The following is a 17,664-nucleotide window of genomic DNA, read 5'->3' on the forward strand; positions in this document are numbered from 1 at the left end:
GTCTGCTGTTCAGTGTCTGCTGTTCACTGTCTGCTGTTCACTGTCTGCTGTTCACTGTCTGTTTTTCAATGGAAACAGTCAATCACGGCGAAACTTTTGTTAAGTTAAGCTAAATGTGGGTGTATGTGGGTGTATATAATGTATATAATGTATATAATGTATATAATGCTTATTTTGCCACGTCCACTCATTATAGTTTTTGGTATGAAAGAAACAAACCATAATGATTTTATTATGTTGAAGGGACCAAGGAGCAGACGGCTGAATGTATTGGCCTGTTGTCTGACGCTAAGACATAAATATTGCATTTGTAATTCCTAAAAATAAGCGTAATGTTAAGTCTATAATGATCATTTTGTGCTAAAACTACTGACACATCTGCCCTTGTCGTCTTTTGTCTCTGAACAGTACCATGGTGGAAAGAATGGGCCTGCAGGGGGCGACATAACTCCCTCACAGGCAAAAAGAAAAGAAATATAAAGTATGTAGTTTGTTGACATTAGTTGGATAAGTGTGTTTATCATGGACATTAATGATATACTCTGTTGTTATTGTTGACGTTAATGATGAATCCTCTGTTTCAGACTCACACTGCTGAACTTGTCCACATGTCCACAGGTGCTGGGACAGAAGCCTGTCCTTATCTCCTCCATCCCTGAGGACAGACCAGGGACAAGTTCAGCGGTGGGTGGACGACAAGAGGGTGGCGGGGGAGGAGGACCAGGAGGAAGATGAAGAAGATGAAGAGGCGGAGGAGGTGCAGGTGCCACAAAAAGGAAGAGGGAGAAGGAGGAGAGGAACAAGGGGAGGATGGACAGACTCCTCTGATGAAGTGACTAAGAGACAAAGTAACGAATGATGAAGTGGTGACTGACAAGTGACGAATGATAAAGTGTGGAATGATGAAGTGATGAATGACGAATGATGAAGTGACTAAGTGACAAAGTAATGAATGATGAAGTGATGAACGATGAAGTGATGACTGACAAGTGACGAATGATAAAGTGTGGAATGATGAAGTGATGAATGATGAAGTGACGAATGATGAAGTGATGAATGATGCAGTGATGAATGGCGAGTGACGAATGATGAAGTGAAGCATGACAAAGTGATGAATGACGAGTGAAGAATGACGAGTGATGAATGATGAAGTGATTAATGACGAGTGACGAATGATGAAGTGATGAATGATAAAGGGATGAATGATGAAGTGATGATTGATGAAGTGATGAATGACGAATGATGAAGTGATGAATAATAAAGTGATGATTGATGAAGTGATGAATGTTAAAGGGATGAATGATGAAGTGATGAATGATAAAGTGACAAATGATGAAGTGACGATGATGAAGTGATGAATGATAAAGTGACAAATGATGAAGTGATGAGTGACGAATGATAAAGTGATGAATTATGAAGTGACTAAGTGATGAAGTGATGAGTTGCAAAGTGATGAATGACAAGTGACGAATGATGAAGTGACTAAGTGAAGAATGATGAAGTGATGAATGATGAAGTGATCATGATGAAGTGATGAAAGGCAAAAGTGATGAATGATATGACGAATGATGAAGTGATGAAGTGACGAAAGTGACGAATGATAAAGGATGAATGATGAATGATGAAGTGAATGATGAAGTGATGAACGATAAAGTGACGATTGATGAAGTGATGAATGACGAAAGACAAATGATGAAGTGACGAATGATGAAGTGATGAATGACGGCATGATGAATGATAGTGACGAATGATAAAGTGATGAATGAGTGGACGAATGATGAAGTGATGAATGATAAAGTGATGAATGAGTGACGAATGATGAAGTGACTAAGTGATCTAATGATGAAGTGATGAATGATGAAGTGACTATGATGAATGACGGATTAATGAAGTGACTAAGTGATGAATGAAGTGATGAATGATGAAGTGACTAAGTGATGAAGTGATGAAAGGCAAAGTGATGAATGAAAAGTGACGAATGATGAAGTGACAAAGTGAAGAATGACGAGTGACGAATGATAAAGGGATGAATGATGAAGCGATGAATGATGAAGTGACGAATGATGAAGTGATGAACGATAAAGTGACGATTGATGAAGTGATGAATGACGAGTGACAAATGATGAAGTGACGAATGTGATGAATGATAGTGACGAATGATGAAGTGATGAATGATAAAGTGATGAATGAGTGACTTAATGATGAAGTGATGAATGATAAAGTGATGAATGAGTGATTAATGATGAAGTGACTAAGTGACTAATGATGAAGTGATGAATGATGAAGTGACTAAGTGATGAATGACGGATTTGATGAAGTGACTAAGGAAATGATGAAGTGACTAAGTGATGAATGACGATTAATGATGAAGGACTATGATCTAATGATGAAGTGATGAATGATGAAGTGACTAAAGTGATGAATGACGGATTAATGATGAAGTGACTATGATGAACATGAAGTGACTAAATGATGAACACCCCTAAATCAAATTAAAGTTCAGTAATAAGCAGGAGCAGCAGCTTTTGATCACACCCCACACCCCCCAAGTGCGTGCACACACACACACACACACAGTGCAAACATTCCTCTCTTGCTCCTGTTCAGGGGCTCCGCCCCCCTGCTGGCAGCCAAATTAGAGCAGAAAGCCGCAGGTTTGAGTCCGGGCAAATGAGGCGGCACAGACGGACGAGTTAAGCTTCTCTTCATCACGAGTCTCATCCCTTCATCTTCAGGCTGATGAGAGGATGACGCAGAGAACAAGTTGTCGTGGCGACATGGACGATTAATTCTTCTTCATCACTATGACGACACGCGCTGAATAACTACCATCACACACTCACATACAATCCAGTTTCATTTAGATTGTGAATGTGTTAAAAGTCACCAGCAGGGGGAGCTGTGGGAATCGTGAGTGTCTTTGGCCCAAAAAAATCTAAATGAAATCAATGTTTCAACTGAACACACAGACACAAACAAACCTGTGGACTCTCTCATTGGCCTCTTGCTCCACCTCCTGACAGCGTTGAAGCTCCGCCTCCATACGCTGCTTCTCCTGTGAGAGCTGCTCCAGCTGGACCAGCAGGGGCGGAGCCTCCAGTGAGTCACCATGAGCAGATGATGAGGGCGGGGACACAGTGAGGTTCTGAGGGCTGTCGATGACAAAAGAGTCAGCTGATAACTAGTCTCAGAGTCTGTAATTAGACTTAGGGTCTGTCACTAGTCTCAAGCTGTGTAACTAGTCTAAGAGTCTGTAACTAGTCTAAGAGTCTGTAACTAGTCTCAGCCCGTGTAACTGGTCACAGGCTGTGTAACTAGTCTCAGAGTCTGTAATTAGACTTAGGGTCTGTCACTAGTCTTAAGCTGTGTAACTAGTCTAAGAGTCTGTAACTAGTCTCAGCCCGTGTAACTGGTCACAGGCTGTGTAACTAGTCTCAGAGTCTGTAATTAGACTTAGGGTCTGTCACTAGTCTCAAGCTGTGTAACTAGTCTAAGAGTCTGTAACTAGTCTAAGAGTCTGTAACTAGTCTCAGCCCTGTAACTGGTCACAGGCTGTGTAACTAGTCTCAGAGTCTGTAATTAGACTTAGGGTCTGTCACTAGTCTTAAGCTGTGTAACTAGTCTAAGAGTCTGTAACTAGTCTCAGCCCGTGTAACTGGTCACAGGCTGTGTAACTAGTCTCAAGCTGTGTAACTAGTCTCAGAGTCTGTAACTAGTCTCAGACTGTAACTAGTGTGTAACTAGTCTCAGCCCGTGTTACTAGTCTCAGGCTGTAACTAGTCTAAGAGTGTGTAACTAGTCTAAGAGTGTGTAACTAGTCTCAGCCCGTGTAACTGGTCACAGGATGTGTAACTAGTCTCAAGCTGTGTAACTAGTCTCAGAGTCTGTAACTAGTCTCAGACTGTGTAACTAGTGTGTAACTAGTCTCAGCCCGTGTTACTAGTCTCAGGCTGTAACTAGTCTAAGAGTCTGTAACTTGTCTCAGACTGTGTAACTAGTCTCAGCCCGAGTTACTAGTCTCAGGCTGTGTAACTAGTCTCAGACTGTGTAACTAGTCTCAGAGTCTATAACTAGTCTCACACAGTAACTAGTCTCAGAGTCTGTAACTAGTTCAAGACTCATATTTTTCATTCAACACCAGAAACAAATTCTAATCTGTTCTGTTCACATATATATATATATATATATACATATATATACATATATATATATATAAAAAAAATGTGATCTTGTTTATATATATAAAATAATCTGCTCTTGTTTGTATATATAAAATAATCTGATCTTGTTTATATATATAAAATAATCTGATCTTGTTTGTATATATAAAATAATCTGATCTTGTTTATATATATAAAATAATCTGCTCTTGTTTGTATATATAAAATAATCTGATCTTGTTTATATATATAAAATAATCTGCTCTTTTTTGTATATATAAAATAATCTGATTTTGTTTATATTTATAAAATAATCTGCTCTTTTGTATATATAAAATAATCTGATTTTGTTTATATTTATAAAATAATCTGATCTTGTTTATATATATATAAAATAATCTGATTTTGTTTGTATATATATAAAATAATCTGATCTTGTTTATATATATATAAAATATTCTGCTCTTGTTTGTATATATAAAATAATCTGATTTTGTTTATATATATAAAATAATCTGCTCTTGTTTGTATATATAAAATAATCTGCTCTTGTTTATATATATAAAATAATCTGATCTTGTTTGAATATATAAAATAATCTGATCTTGTTTATATATATAAAATAATCTGATCTTGTTTATATATATATATATAAAATAATCTGATTTTGTTTGTATATATAAAATAATCTGATCTTGTTTGTATATATAAAATAATCTGATTTTGTTTGTATATATAAAATGATCTGATCTTGTTTGTATATATAGAATGATCTGATCTTGTTTATATATATATATATAAAATAATCTGATCTTGTTTGAATATATAAAATAATCTGATCTAGTTTATATATATAAAATAATCTGATCTTGTTTGTATATATAGAATGATCTGATCTTGTTTGTATATATAGAATGATCTGATCTTGTTTATATATATATAAAATAATCTGATCTTGTTTATATATATATAAAATAATCTGCTCTTGTTTGTATATATAAAATAATCTGATCTGAAGTTGATGATATAAATAAGATTTGATCATTGAGTACATAAAGTGTGAACGTGAAAACTCTCTGACCTGTGATTGGCTCGTAGGGCCTGTAGCTCCACCTCCAGACGTCGCCTTTCGTCCAGAGCGCTGTCCCTCTCTGTCTGGAGCCTCAGCAGCTCCTCCTGGTGGTGAAAACAGTCACACACACACCTGTGTGAGTAAGTATGTGTGTGTTGATCACACAGACAGTGGAGTCTGTCCCAGAACTAAATGTCCTCCTCTGTCCCTCACTGTCCTTCTGTGTCTCTCACTGTCCTCCTCTGTCTCTCACTGCAACTTCACAGGGAGGACGTGGTCTCCTGTAAAGATGACAGCATGATCCTGACCCCCTCCTCCTCCTCCTCCTCCTCCTCCTCCTCTTCGTCCTCTATGTTAATGAGTGTCTCAAAGTTAAAAGTGAGACATCAAAAGAGAGTCAATATGTGTCTTCTCCAGCCGGGACAGACAGCAGAGAGCTGACCTTTCACCTGAGGAGTGAAGGTCAACACAGGAGGAGCACGAGGAGGAGGAGTTGGAGGAGGAGGTCAGATAGGCGGGGTCACACCCATGAGTGTGTGTGTGTGTGTGTACCTGACTCCTCCTCTGCTCTCTCTCTTCATTCAGATCTTGTTCAAGACGTTTACACTGAAACACAAAGAGGGATATTATTAGAGTACTACTACACTATACTACTACTACAGTACCACTACTACTACTACACTACTACTACTACACTACTACTACTACTACAGTACTACGAGTACTACTTCACTTCTACAAGTACTACTTCACTTTTACGGGTACTACTTCACTTTCACGAGTACTACTTCACTTTTACCAGTACTATTTCACTTCTACGAGTACTAATTCACCTGATAATCTTGTTACATTCCTCTATCTTTGTTCCCTTACCAACTGTTGCCATGGTTACCGGCTTCTGTAGGCCTGTTGCCGCGGGAACATATGAAGGTTTCTGATGTGATGAGAGGGAGGCGGGGTTTATGCTTGGAGGATGCAGCTCCTCCCCCTCCTCCCACAGAGAGCAGGATATGAGTTTTTTTTAATAATCACAAGAGTCTGGATTTTTTTTTTCTTCTTCACTTTTACTATGAGTGTGTGTGAGTGCGTGCGTGTGTGTGTGTGTGTGTGTGAGAGAGTGAGTGTGTGTACACAGGTACAGACCTTGTTGACACACCCCTCTCTCTCCTCCATGACAGCCTTCATTTCCTGAGCTGTGATGTCATTTCGTCGTTGCTGTGCTGACTTCAGACGCTCAACCAGAACTGACCCAAACTGCTCCACCTGCTGGACTGAGTGTGCATCACACACACACTGAAGGAGCTTGTCCACTTCCTGTGAAAGATCAGAACGATGATCAGTGATCAATGATCAGCGATCAATAATACGTCACCAGTGTGAAAACAGTGTTTACCATTTCAGCAGCATCAACATTCACCGTCTCTGACCTGAAAACAAACACAATACAAACATGTTATTTGTTTATATGTATGTTTTAATGTTGACTCCTCCCTCAACATCAGTAGCCCCGCCTCCTCAACATCGTCAGACACCTTCTTTCGCTTTTTCAGTTTCAAGGGTTTCCTGATTTTCCGTTTCCGTTCCCTTGCCATGTGCTCCCCGATATTTTCACGTTATTCACGTTATTTCACGTGCTGTGCCAATCTCAGCTCCATCGGGCGATAGGCGGGGTACACCCTGGACCACCCTGGACAGTTGGCCAGTCCATCGCAGGGCCACACACACACACACACATAGAGACAAACAACCATTCACTCTCACACTCACTCCTACGGTCAATTTAGAGTGTCCAATTCACCTAATCCCCACATTGCATGTTTTTGGAGTGTGGGAGGAAGCCAGAGAACCCGGAGAACCCGGAGAGAACCCACGCACACACGGGGAGAACATGCAAACTCCATGCAGAGAGGCCCTTGTTCCAACCGGGGCTCGAACCCGGGTCTTCTCGCTGCAACTCAATATTACATAACATGTAATATTGAGACTTTAGTATCGTGACAATATTGTGACTTAAGTATCATGATAGTATTGAGACTAAAGGTAGGAACCACCTTTAGGAGGTTCCTAAAGGTGCCACCAATATTATCACGATACTGAAGTCTCAATATTATCACGATACTAAAGTCACAATACTATCATGATACTTATGTCACAATATTATCATATATGTATATATATATACGTACTTCATCATCACCACCATCATCATCTTCATCATTAGTGAAACACAGGTTTATGGTTTAGAGTAAAAGGGGAGGAGGCTCTGACCACTCCCCCCTCCTCCTTGATCAAATTAAAAGTGGACCAATCAGACGACAGCGTGTGAGGAGCCTCCTGCTCCCTGACGTCCACCTGAAACAATCAACTCTGCTGTGAGAGCAGCCATGATGGCGGCCGTGCTAACTCCTCCTCCTCCTCCTCCTCCTCCTCCTCCTCCTGGGAGGAAGCTCTTTTCATTTAGCTGCTGTTTTTCTGTAATAAAGTGTAATAAGGTGGCAGCAGCAGCAGCAGAGGAGGAGGAGGAGGAGGAGGAGGAGGAGGAGGTGTCTGTGTCTCTGCTGCTGCTGCTCTGCAGGGAAAAGCAGGTAATGAAAGAACGGCCGCTCCAATAAAACTCCACTAACACTGAGCTCATAGACCAGCAGACCGGATCAGACCGGATCAGACCGGATCAGACCCCATTAAGTCTCCTCCACCTGACTCACTCACTGGCCCTTTCTCAGTATGTACTTGTATACTTGAGAAGTACTAGCGCAGTACACACTCACAGAATACAGAGTACACAAGTACGATCTCTGCAGTCAGAACAGCAGCTACTTCCTTGTTCTACAGTTTGACTTGTGGGTGGCGCCAAGTGCTTAAGCCTCATTAGCGCCACCTACAGTGTTGATGAATGAACTGGTAAAATATTTTTAATAAATGCATATATATTGTATATTTTTTGTACATTTTAAATATTTAACTAAATACAGATACAATGACCATGCAACTTTAATATAAATCTAAAATTCAAAGTTAAACTAATAAATCAAACATTAATAATATACAAACTTTCAAAACATTTACATTAAAAACAAAATAACACGTCACCAACAAATCTATGGATCACACCAAGCATGTAATGACAGCGACGACAGGCCAAGGTCACGCTGCCCTCTGCTGGACACAGCGAGGCGGAGCTTATCACCTCTGACCACGTCGCTGCCACACGTTTGAATTCTAAATGACTCAAATGATCCGGGACACAGAAAAATGATTTACTTTATATTTGTATTCTCTGCTGCTATGTTCCGCCCAAATGCATTCTGGGATACATCGCTTTCCCAAGTACACTCAAGTCACCAACTGATACTTGGTAAAACGGGCAGAGCCAGAACACTTCCGGGTAAGAGAACTGTCCTCGCTGCTCACGGACTGGAGAATTGGAACAGAACCTAGACTGAGACTGATGACGTTTCACAAGTACGGGGGTACGCACAAGGATATGGACAAGTACGGACACGTATATGGACAAGTATGGACAAGTAGTTTTAGTCAAAGTTCTGTTCGTAGTATGAGTCAAAGTTTTAGTCACAGTTTTAGTCAAAGTTCTGGTCGTAGTTTTAGTCCCAGTTTTAGTCAGTTTTGGTCGTAGTATTAGTCAAAGTTCTGGTCGTAGTTTTAGTCAAAGTTGTGGTCGTAGTTTTAGTCAATATTCTGGTTGTAGTATTAGTCAAAGTCCTGGTTGTAGTTTTAGTTGTAGTATTAGTCAAAGTTCTTTTAGTCAGTTTGAGTGTGGTCACAGGTAGTTTTAGTCAAAGTTCTGGTTGTAGTTTTAGTCGTAGTATTAGTCAAAGTTCTGGTCGTAGTTTTAGTCAAAGTTCTGGTCGTAGTTTTAGTCAAAGTTCTGGTCGTAGTTTTAGTCAAAGTCCTGGTTGTAGTTTTAGTCGTAGTATTGGTCAAAGTTCTGCTCAGTAGTTTTAGTCAAAGTTCTGGTTAGTTTTAGTCAAAGTCCTGGTAGTTTTAGTCAAAGTTCTGGTGTAGTTTTAGCAAAGTCCTGGTGGTAGGTAATATTAGTCAAAGTTCTTAGCCAAAGTTCCAGTTTTAGTCGCAGTTCTGGTCGTACTTTTAGTCGTAATATTAGTCAAAGTTCTGGATGTGGTATTAGGTAGTTTTAGTCAAAGTTCTGGTGTAGTTTAGTCAAAGTCCTGGTTGTAGTTTAGTCAAAGTTCTGAGTGTTTTAGTCAAAGTTCTTAGTCAAAGTTCTGGTCGTAGTTTTAGTCAAAGTCCTGGTTTTAGTCAAAGTCCTGGTCGAAGTTTTAGAGTTTTAGTCAAAGTTCTGGTTGTAGTTTTGGTTGTAGTATTAGTCAAATTCTGGTAGTTTTAGTCGCAGTTTTAGTCAAAGTTCTGGTAGTTTTTAGTTCTGAGTGAAGTTTTAGTCAAAGTACTGGTAGTTTAGACAAAGTTATGGTCGTAGTTTTTAGTTCTGGTAGTTTTAGTCAAAGTTTTAGTCAAGTTCTGGTCAGTTTTAGTCAAAGTTCTGGTCGTAGTTTTAGTAGTTTTAGTCAAATTCCTGGTTGTTGTTTTAGTCAAAGTTCTGGGTAGTTTTAGTCAAAGTTCTGTCGTAGTTTTAGTTGTAGTATTAGTCAAAGTTCGTAGTTTTGTCGTAGTTTTAGTTTTAGTCAAAGTTCTGGTAGTAGCTGTGGTCGTAGTTTTAGTCAAAGTTCTGGTGGTAGATTTAGTGGTAGTATCAGTCAAAGTTCTGGTGGTAGTTTTATGCAGTTTTAGTCAAAGTTCTGGTGGTAGTTTTAGTTGTAGTATTAGTCAAAGTTCTGGTCGTAGTTTTAAGTTCTGGTACTTTTTGAGTATTAGTCAAAGTTCTGTTCGTAGTTTTAGTAGTTCTGTAGTCAAAGTTCTGGTAGTTTTAGTTGTAGTTTAGTCAAAGTTCTGGTTGTAGAAGTTTGTAGTTTTTAGTATTAGTCAAAGTTAGTTTTAGTCAAAGTTCTGGTAGTTTTTAGTCCTGGTTGTAGATCGTAGTTTAGTCAAAGTTCTTGTAGTATTAGTCAAAGTTCTGGTCGAAGTTTTAGTTTAAGGCTCTGGTGTACTTTTAGCCAGTATTAGTCAAAGTTCTGGTCGTAGGCAGTTCTGGTCCTAGTTTTAGTCAAAGTTCTGGTCTAGTAGTCAAAGTTGGTAGTTTTAGTCAAAGTTCTGTTGTAGTTTTAGTTTAGTTTTAGTGTTACTTAGTTCTGTTGTAGTTTTAAGTATTAGCCAAAGTAGTATTAGTCAAAGTTCTGGTCTAGTTTTAGTCAAAGTCCTGGTCGTAGTTTTAGTCAAAGTTCTGGTTGTAGTTTTAGTTGTAGTTTTAGTTGTAGTATTTAGTTTAGTTTTAGTCGTAGTATTAGTCAAAGTTCTGGTAGTCAAAGTTCTGGTCGGTTTTAGTCAAAGTCCTGGTTGTAGTTTTAGTCAAAGCTCTGATCGTAGTTTTAGTCAAAGTTCTGGTTAGTTTAGTTCTTTAGTATTAGAGTTCTGGTTGTAGTTTTAGTCACAGTTTTAGTTGTAGTATTAGTCAAAGTTCTGGTGTAGTTTAGTGCAGTTCTTGTCAAAGTTCTGGTAGTTTTAGTGTTTTGGTAGCAAAGTTCTAAGTTTTAGTCAGTTTTAGCAAAGTTCTGGTAGTAGTCACAGTTTTAGTCAAAGTCCTGGTTGTAGTTTTTGGTAGTCAAAGTTCTGGTTGTAGTTTTAGTTGTAGTATTCGTCAAAGTTCTGGTTGTAGTTTTAGTTGTGAGTATTAGTCGTAGTATTAGTCAAAGTTCTGGTCAGTTTTAGTCAAAGTTCAAGTGAGCAGTTTTAGTCAAAGTTCTGGTCGTAGTTTTAGTAGTTTTAGAAGTCTAGTTTTAGTCAAAAGTTCTGGTGTAGTTTTAGTCAAAGTGGTCAAAGGGCTAGTTTTAGAAAGTTTTTCTGTTTAAGTCGCAGTTCTGGTCGTAGTTTTAGTCAAAGTTCTGGTCGTAGTTTTAGTCACAGTTTTAGTCAAAGTCCTGGTTGTAGTTTTAGTCAAAGCTCTGGTCGCAGTTTTAGTCAAAGTTCTGGTCGTAGTTTTAGTCAAAGTTCTGGTCGTAGTTTTAGTCAAAGTTCTGGTCGTAGTTTTCTGGTCAAGTTAGTCGCTGTAAGTTTAGTCCAGTTTAGAAGTTCGTCGTAGTTTTAGTCAAAGTTCTGGTAGTAGTCAAAGTTCTGGTTGTAGTTTTAGTCACAGTTTTAGTCAAAGTTCTGGTTGTAGTTTTAGTCAAAGTTCTGGTCGTAGTTTTAGTCAAAGTTCTGGTCGTAGTATTAGTCAAAGTTCTGGTCGTAGTTTTAGTCATAGTCATAGTTTATCACAGGAAACATTACATTACATGTCATTTAGCAGACTGCTAAGGGGTGGAGTTGAACTTGCAACCATGAAGACTTTCTTTACCACTGAGCCACTCCACCCCCAGTGCTGCTGGTTTATTAAAACAAGGTGATGACTGTGAAAGTTGTGAAATGACAGTGAGTCCGTGTGTTTGACCTTTGACCCCGCCTTTCACTCTGAGTCAGCTGGGATTGGCTCAAATGACCAGCGACCCTCATGTGGATGAAGTGGTAAAAGAGGAACGAGTGATCAGATAAACGAGTGATGCGTTAGAAAAACACACACACACTAACTTGGGCTGCTACCACCATTAGAAAAACACACACACACTCTCTGACAGATGGAACATGCCCCTCCATATTCTGTGCCTCATAAAAAGGATCGTGGCTCCAAATATCAATTACCCTCTCATCCTGGGGGGAGGAGGGGGAGGAGGGGGAGGAGGAGACTTATCTCTAATGAGATTTTCTGGTCTATTTGACAGAAGGAGAACTCGTTATACAGATCTTAACACGAGGAGGGGGTGAATAATGAAGAGGAGGAGGAGAGGAGAGGAGAGGAGAGGAAAGAAGGGGGAAAAGAGAGAGAAAAAGAGGAAAGGAGAGAGGAAAGATTAGAGGAAATGAGGAAAGAAGGGTTAGGTGTGAGAATGTGTGTGTCTGTGTGTCTTACTGTGTTGTGCGTTGAAGACGTTGTATCCTCAGCAGAGCCTCATCTCTCTCCTCATTGGCCAGCAGCAGTCGTGACATCAGAGCGTGATCTCTGTCCTTCTGAGAAGACAACACTTCGTCCAACACAACTGACAACAGAGTAATAACAATCAACATTAGTCATAAACATGTAATAATCATCATTACTAATAATCCTCATCATGTCTAAGTGAATAAAAGAATAAGGTGACATCTTCCTCATCTCCATTACCTTTAGAACCCTTCTCTAGCTCCTCCCTTAGCTCCTCCTCCACCATCCTCCTCTGTAGCTCCTCCTCCTTCTGCAGCAGTTGCTCCTGCAGCTGAAACAACATATACACATAGTACACATTTGTATGTACATATATGTACACACATACATGCATGTACATATATGCACAACAGCGGTGGGCAGGCCACATGTGGCCCCCGGGCCACCAGTTTGACACATGTGCTATAAGGTGTACAAGAACTGCCCAAGGTTACTCCATAGGCTCTGGAGGATCATGATGGAGGAGGGGAAAGGTCGCTGACCAGTGGCGGTTTGCGGTATGGATTCCGAAAGAGGAAGAGTCAAAGACCATTGACCAATTCAGAACCATCAGCCTGCTCAGTGTTGAAGGGAAGGTATTCTTCAGCATCGTTGCCAGGCGTCTGACAGACTACCTCGGTCGAGATAGGCAGGATCCCGAAGGTACCGGGGTGTCTGGAGTCCATACCCCACAAGCTGAGATGAGATGGGAGCAAGCCGTAGAGTGGAAAATCTCATGGGTTGAGCTGTGGAAGACCGAGCCCCATCGTATTCGCTTCTTAATCCAGACTGTCTATGATGTTCTACCAAGCCCATCCAACTTGTTCTGCTGGGGGAAAGAGAACTCACAAGCCTGCGCTCTGTGCCAGAAGAGAGGGACCCTGGATTTTGAGCTGCTGTCCAAAAGCCCTGGGGGATGGGCACTACCGCTGGCCTCATGATCAAGTCTTGAGTGTCCAAGTGGAAAGGGAACTTGACTTGTAACCGGAGGGTCGCTGGTTCACCTGTCCAAAAGGGCTGGGGTACTCCTGAGCAAGGTACCCAACCCCCAATGCTCCCCGGTACTCAGTGTGGCAGCTACTCAGTGTGGCAGCCCACTGCTCCTAATTCTAGGATGGGTCAAAATGCAGAAAATAATTTCCCCAAGGGGATTAATAAATAGGGATGCACGATATATCCGCATTAATATTGTTATCGGCCGATGTTCGTCTAATTGCTGTTTGTGTATGTGTGTCGGGAAGGGGAGGCCATGCAGCATTTGTTTGGGCATATGACAGCGTCAGTGGCGCAGGCGCAGCACAAGATGTGTGTGTGTGTGTGTGTTGAGGAGAGAGAATGTCAGCGGTGTGGGCGTTTTTTCAGGGTGTCAATAGAAGATACGCAAAAAGCATTATGCAACACTTGCAAAGTCGAGGTAATGCGAGGAGGGTTCCGCGTCAAGTCATTCAATACCACAAATTTGATCATGTCATTTGAAAAACCGTCACCCTGAAGTACACAAACAACGACAGGAAGCTAACGCCAGTAACATTAGGCGGCAGACAAAAAGAAAGCAGCGCAGCTGGGACTCGACCAAAGGAAGACAGTGGCCAGGGCAATAACGATCAAGGTAATGGAAATGATTGCTCTTGACGACCAGCCGAGGGTTCCGACGGTTGATAACCCATATTGAACCCCGCAACAACCTGCCAAGTCGGCGCTACTTTTCTTTTACTTTTTGTTTTGCAATTGAATAAATATCTGGTTGCCATGAATACTGGAAAGTTTGATAAAGTATTTTAACATGGTTTCCGTTATTATGGCAGCTCTTAGTAGAGCTTGTCAGGTATTGTCTCTCATATTTGTTGTGTAGTTTTGTTGTTGCCGGGAGGAAGGGTTGTTGACTTTATTTACGTACCCAGTATAGACGCCCTTATCTCGGTTACAGTAACTTTGGCAGGGTATTATTTTTATTTATGTTCATGTTTGTAATTTATGATCCAAACTTTCTCACGGGAGTTTAGTGAGTTGAGGGAGTTAAACTGTACTATAATTTAGTTACACACTTGCTACAAGTGGTAAAGGTTTCTAAAAACCTTTACTTGTAGTTGGTTACTTGTGTCTTATTTGACCTTGTTATTTGGAGGTAAAACATGTTTTGAAAATAAAGGAAGACATTCAAAAATTCAGCTTGCATGATTTTCATTCTGTACAAACTTTTATCATCTCAGAAACTTTTTTTTAAAAACATATATCGATATCGGTAGATATCGGTTATCGGCCATAGCAGCAATATTGATATCGGTATCGGTGGAAATAGTCATATCGGTGCATCCCTATTAATAAAGAATCTAAAAAAAATCTATAGAAAACACCATCTGCAGAACTGATGAATGCAAGCACCATCGCGCAGTAAAGAAGAGCATTGCTTTTATGAGGGCTGGGGAGAAGCCTCCAATTACAGCCAGAACCACCTCCTCTGGCCTTCTGGCAACGGCACAAGATTGGGAGCTCAGAGTTCACCTGGGGAAGCAACTGAAGTTCCCAGAAAATGCTGCCACAACAACAGACCGGATTTGGTCCTCACCTCAGCAACATCTAAGCAGATTGTTCTCCTGGAGCTTACTGTCCCAAATATGCTGCGCTGGTGAAGGAGTGCCAGCAAAACGGGTGGAGAGCCAGATGCCATCCCATTGAGGTGGGATGCAGAGGGTTCGCAGGCCAGTCCCTCTGCAGGGCCTATAACATGGTGGGCATCACTGGAGTCAGAAGTTGAAGGGCCATTAAGGAGGCCACTGAAGCAGCAGAAATTGCTTCAAGGTGGCTGTGGATCAGGAGAGGAGACATGTGGGTGGGGTAGCGCTACCTGGACACAAGCTGGGGCTTGATCATCCCCGGCTGGGTCGCCTGGACGGGTGTATGATGTTTGAAAGACCCGAAACACTCAAGGACTCATCACTGAGGATGTGTCCAGGTTGCATCATAGTTGGTGTATGTCACAAGCATATGTACAGTATATATGTGTATATATATTTATAAATATAAATATGTGTATTTATATTTATAAATATAAATACACATATTTATATTTATAAATATATATATATATTTATAAATATGTGTATTTATATTTATAAATATATATATAAATATTTATATATATACACATATGCTTGTGACATACACCACATATATATACATACACATACATATAATCATATACATACACATATACTGTATATGAGTATGTGTATTTATATATGTATATATATATAAATATATGTATTATAGATATGTATATCTACTGTATATATGTATGTATATATATGTACACACACATTACCTTGTTGTTGGCATCCCTCAAAGTGTCCACCTCCTTTAGAAGAAATGAGACGTTTTTGTTCCAAACTGAACTCTGACGTCCTGAAGAGACATCCTGAGGAAAACTGAAATGACAGAGGACAAAGACGAGATAGAGGATACAGAGGACAAAGAGGAGACAGAGGACACAGAGGACAAAGAGGAGACAGAGAAGACGGAGGACACAGGGAGACAGAGAAGAAGACATGACACCTGAGCGTAAACATGAACATAAACCATGAGCCTTGGTCAGCTGTGATTGGTTAGGATGGTGTTGGTGGGCGTGTCATTACTGTGTCACATGTACAGTAACTTTAATAAGTAGCAGTAATTCTCTCATATCACCTGAAAGGTCACAGGTAATAAAGCACGTAAATATGACGATGACACCTCCGCTGCTTTTACTCTGTGTCTATTTCTGTCTGCGATGCTGCACGCACACACATGCACACCCTCACACACACACACACTCACACTCTCTCTCTCACACACACACACACACACACACACACACGTAACAATGTGAGGACGTTTAATGAAAAGTAATAAAGTGACAGAGAAGAACATTGTGGAAGACTGAGAATCAATAATGAGGTTTAATAATAATCTATAACTGATCACAAGTTCACCTCTGACCTTCATGACCTCTGACCTTCATGACCTCTGACCTTCATGACCTCTGACCTTCCATCCATCTTAAGTCTCACCTGTCATCCAACAGGACGACTCCTCGCTCTCCTCCATCAGAAACATCTCTGCCGCGCCCTCTGCTGGAGGACACCTCCACTTGCATCACTGCTGGACACCTGAGGATAGGAGGAGACATACACGAGGGGGAGGAGACATACAAGAGGGAGGAGACATACAAGAGGAAGGAGACTAACCTCCTGATGGGGAAGACAGAGGAGGAGCTGAGTAGATCTGAGAGGAGGACAGAGAGAAAGACGGGTTCAGATTATCATTAAAGTTAATAATGCTGATTGACAGGTGATTGACAAGTCTTACCCTCACTGTGGTCAACACTCAGACTGATCTGTGATCTGAAACAACAAACATTCAGAGAGACAGGTGATAGTGAGACAGGTAAGGGTGAGACAAGTGAAGGTGAGACGGGTGAAAGTGCGACAGGTGTAGGTGAGACAGGTGTGAGACAGGTGATGGTGACACAGGTGTAAGTGAGACAGGTGAAGGTGAGACATGTTCATACCTGATCAGTGAAGGTGAGACAGGTGAAAGTGAGACGGGTGAAGGTGACACATGTTCATACCTGATCGGGTGAAGGTGAGACAGGTGAAAGTGAGACGGGTGAAGGTGAGACAGGTGAAAGTGAGACATGTTCATACCTGATCGGTGAAGGTGAGACAGGTGAAAGTGAGACAGCTGTGACGGGGTGTATTTGAGACAGATGAAGGTGAGACATGTTCATAGCTGATAAGTGAAGGTGAGACGAGTGAAAGTGAGACAGGTGTAGGCGAGACAGGTGAAGGTGAGACAGGTGTGAGACGGGTGAAGGTGAGACATGTTCATACCAGATAAGTGAAGGTGAGACATGTTCATACCTGATAGGTGAAGGTGAGACAGGTGAAGGAAGACGCTGTTGTAGCTCTGCATTGACTCTGGGATTAGCTGAAAACACATGAGGGAGGAGACATACATACATTTTTTAAGCTGTTTTATACATTTCTGTAGTGGTGACAGGGTTAGTGGTGACAGGGTTAGCGGCATGGATGTATTATAAGAACTGGGTGTAGCTCCGCCCCCTCTGCCTTGAAGACAATGTTGTCATGGTGGCCACTTCCGTGTACTGCAACCAAAAATACTCCCGGGGCCAAAAGGCAATTTTCCCATTGACCACAATAGTAAAAGAGACGCCTCTAAAACTGCTCACAGGACACCTGGAGACATGGACACAGGCATGTATAGATCTTTCTATTCTATATGTTTTATTCACGGAGTTTCATATTTGAAAAACCTTCCTAAAGGCCTTAAAAAGCCCAGAAAAATCTTAT

The 17,664-nt window shown here is 40.9% G+C and overlaps 1 protein-coding gene across 5 annotated transcripts; it reads right to left on the minus strand.

Moving 5' to 3' along the window:
- Positions 1-9: 9 nt before the first annotated feature.
- Positions 10-17,389, minus strand: mipol1 (mirror-image polydactyly 1). 5 transcript variants are annotated; one of them, XM_044018108.1, is made up of 14 exons: positions 17,215-17,381; positions 16,863-16,922; positions 16,661-16,695; positions 16,540-16,576; positions 16,363-16,461; positions 15,639-15,741; positions 12,518-12,608; positions 12,269-12,395; positions 6,626-6,659; positions 6,376-6,546; positions 5,785-5,838; positions 5,242-5,336; positions 2,982-3,152; positions 10-655 (listed from the first exon to the last, which is right to left on the minus strand). In XM_044018108.1, exons 1-14 carry the CDS (start codon positions 17,313-17,315, stop codon positions 454-456), a joined length of 1,380 nt encoding a protein of 459 aa, XP_043874043.1. In that variant the 5' UTR covers positions 17,316-17,381; the 3' UTR covers positions 10-453. The 5 variants fall into 5 exon arrangements, with proteins under 5 accessions (XP_043874043.1, XP_043874040.1, XP_043874045.1 ...); XM_044018105.1 differs by having other exon boundaries at positions 16,363-16,576; positions 17,215-17,383; XM_044018110.1 differs by lacking the exon at positions 16,863-16,922 and having other exon boundaries at positions 17,215-17,375.
- Between the last annotated feature and the right edge of the window lie 275 nt (positions 17,390-17,664).

Source organism: Solea senegalensis, unplaced genomic scaffold (assembly GCF_019176455.1).
Source record: "Solea senegalensis isolate Sse05_10M unplaced genomic scaffold, IFAPA_SoseM_1 scf7180000016257, whole genome shotgun sequence".
NCBI classification, from domain to species: Eukaryota; Metazoa; Chordata; class Actinopteri; order Pleuronectiformes; family Soleidae; genus Solea; species Solea senegalensis.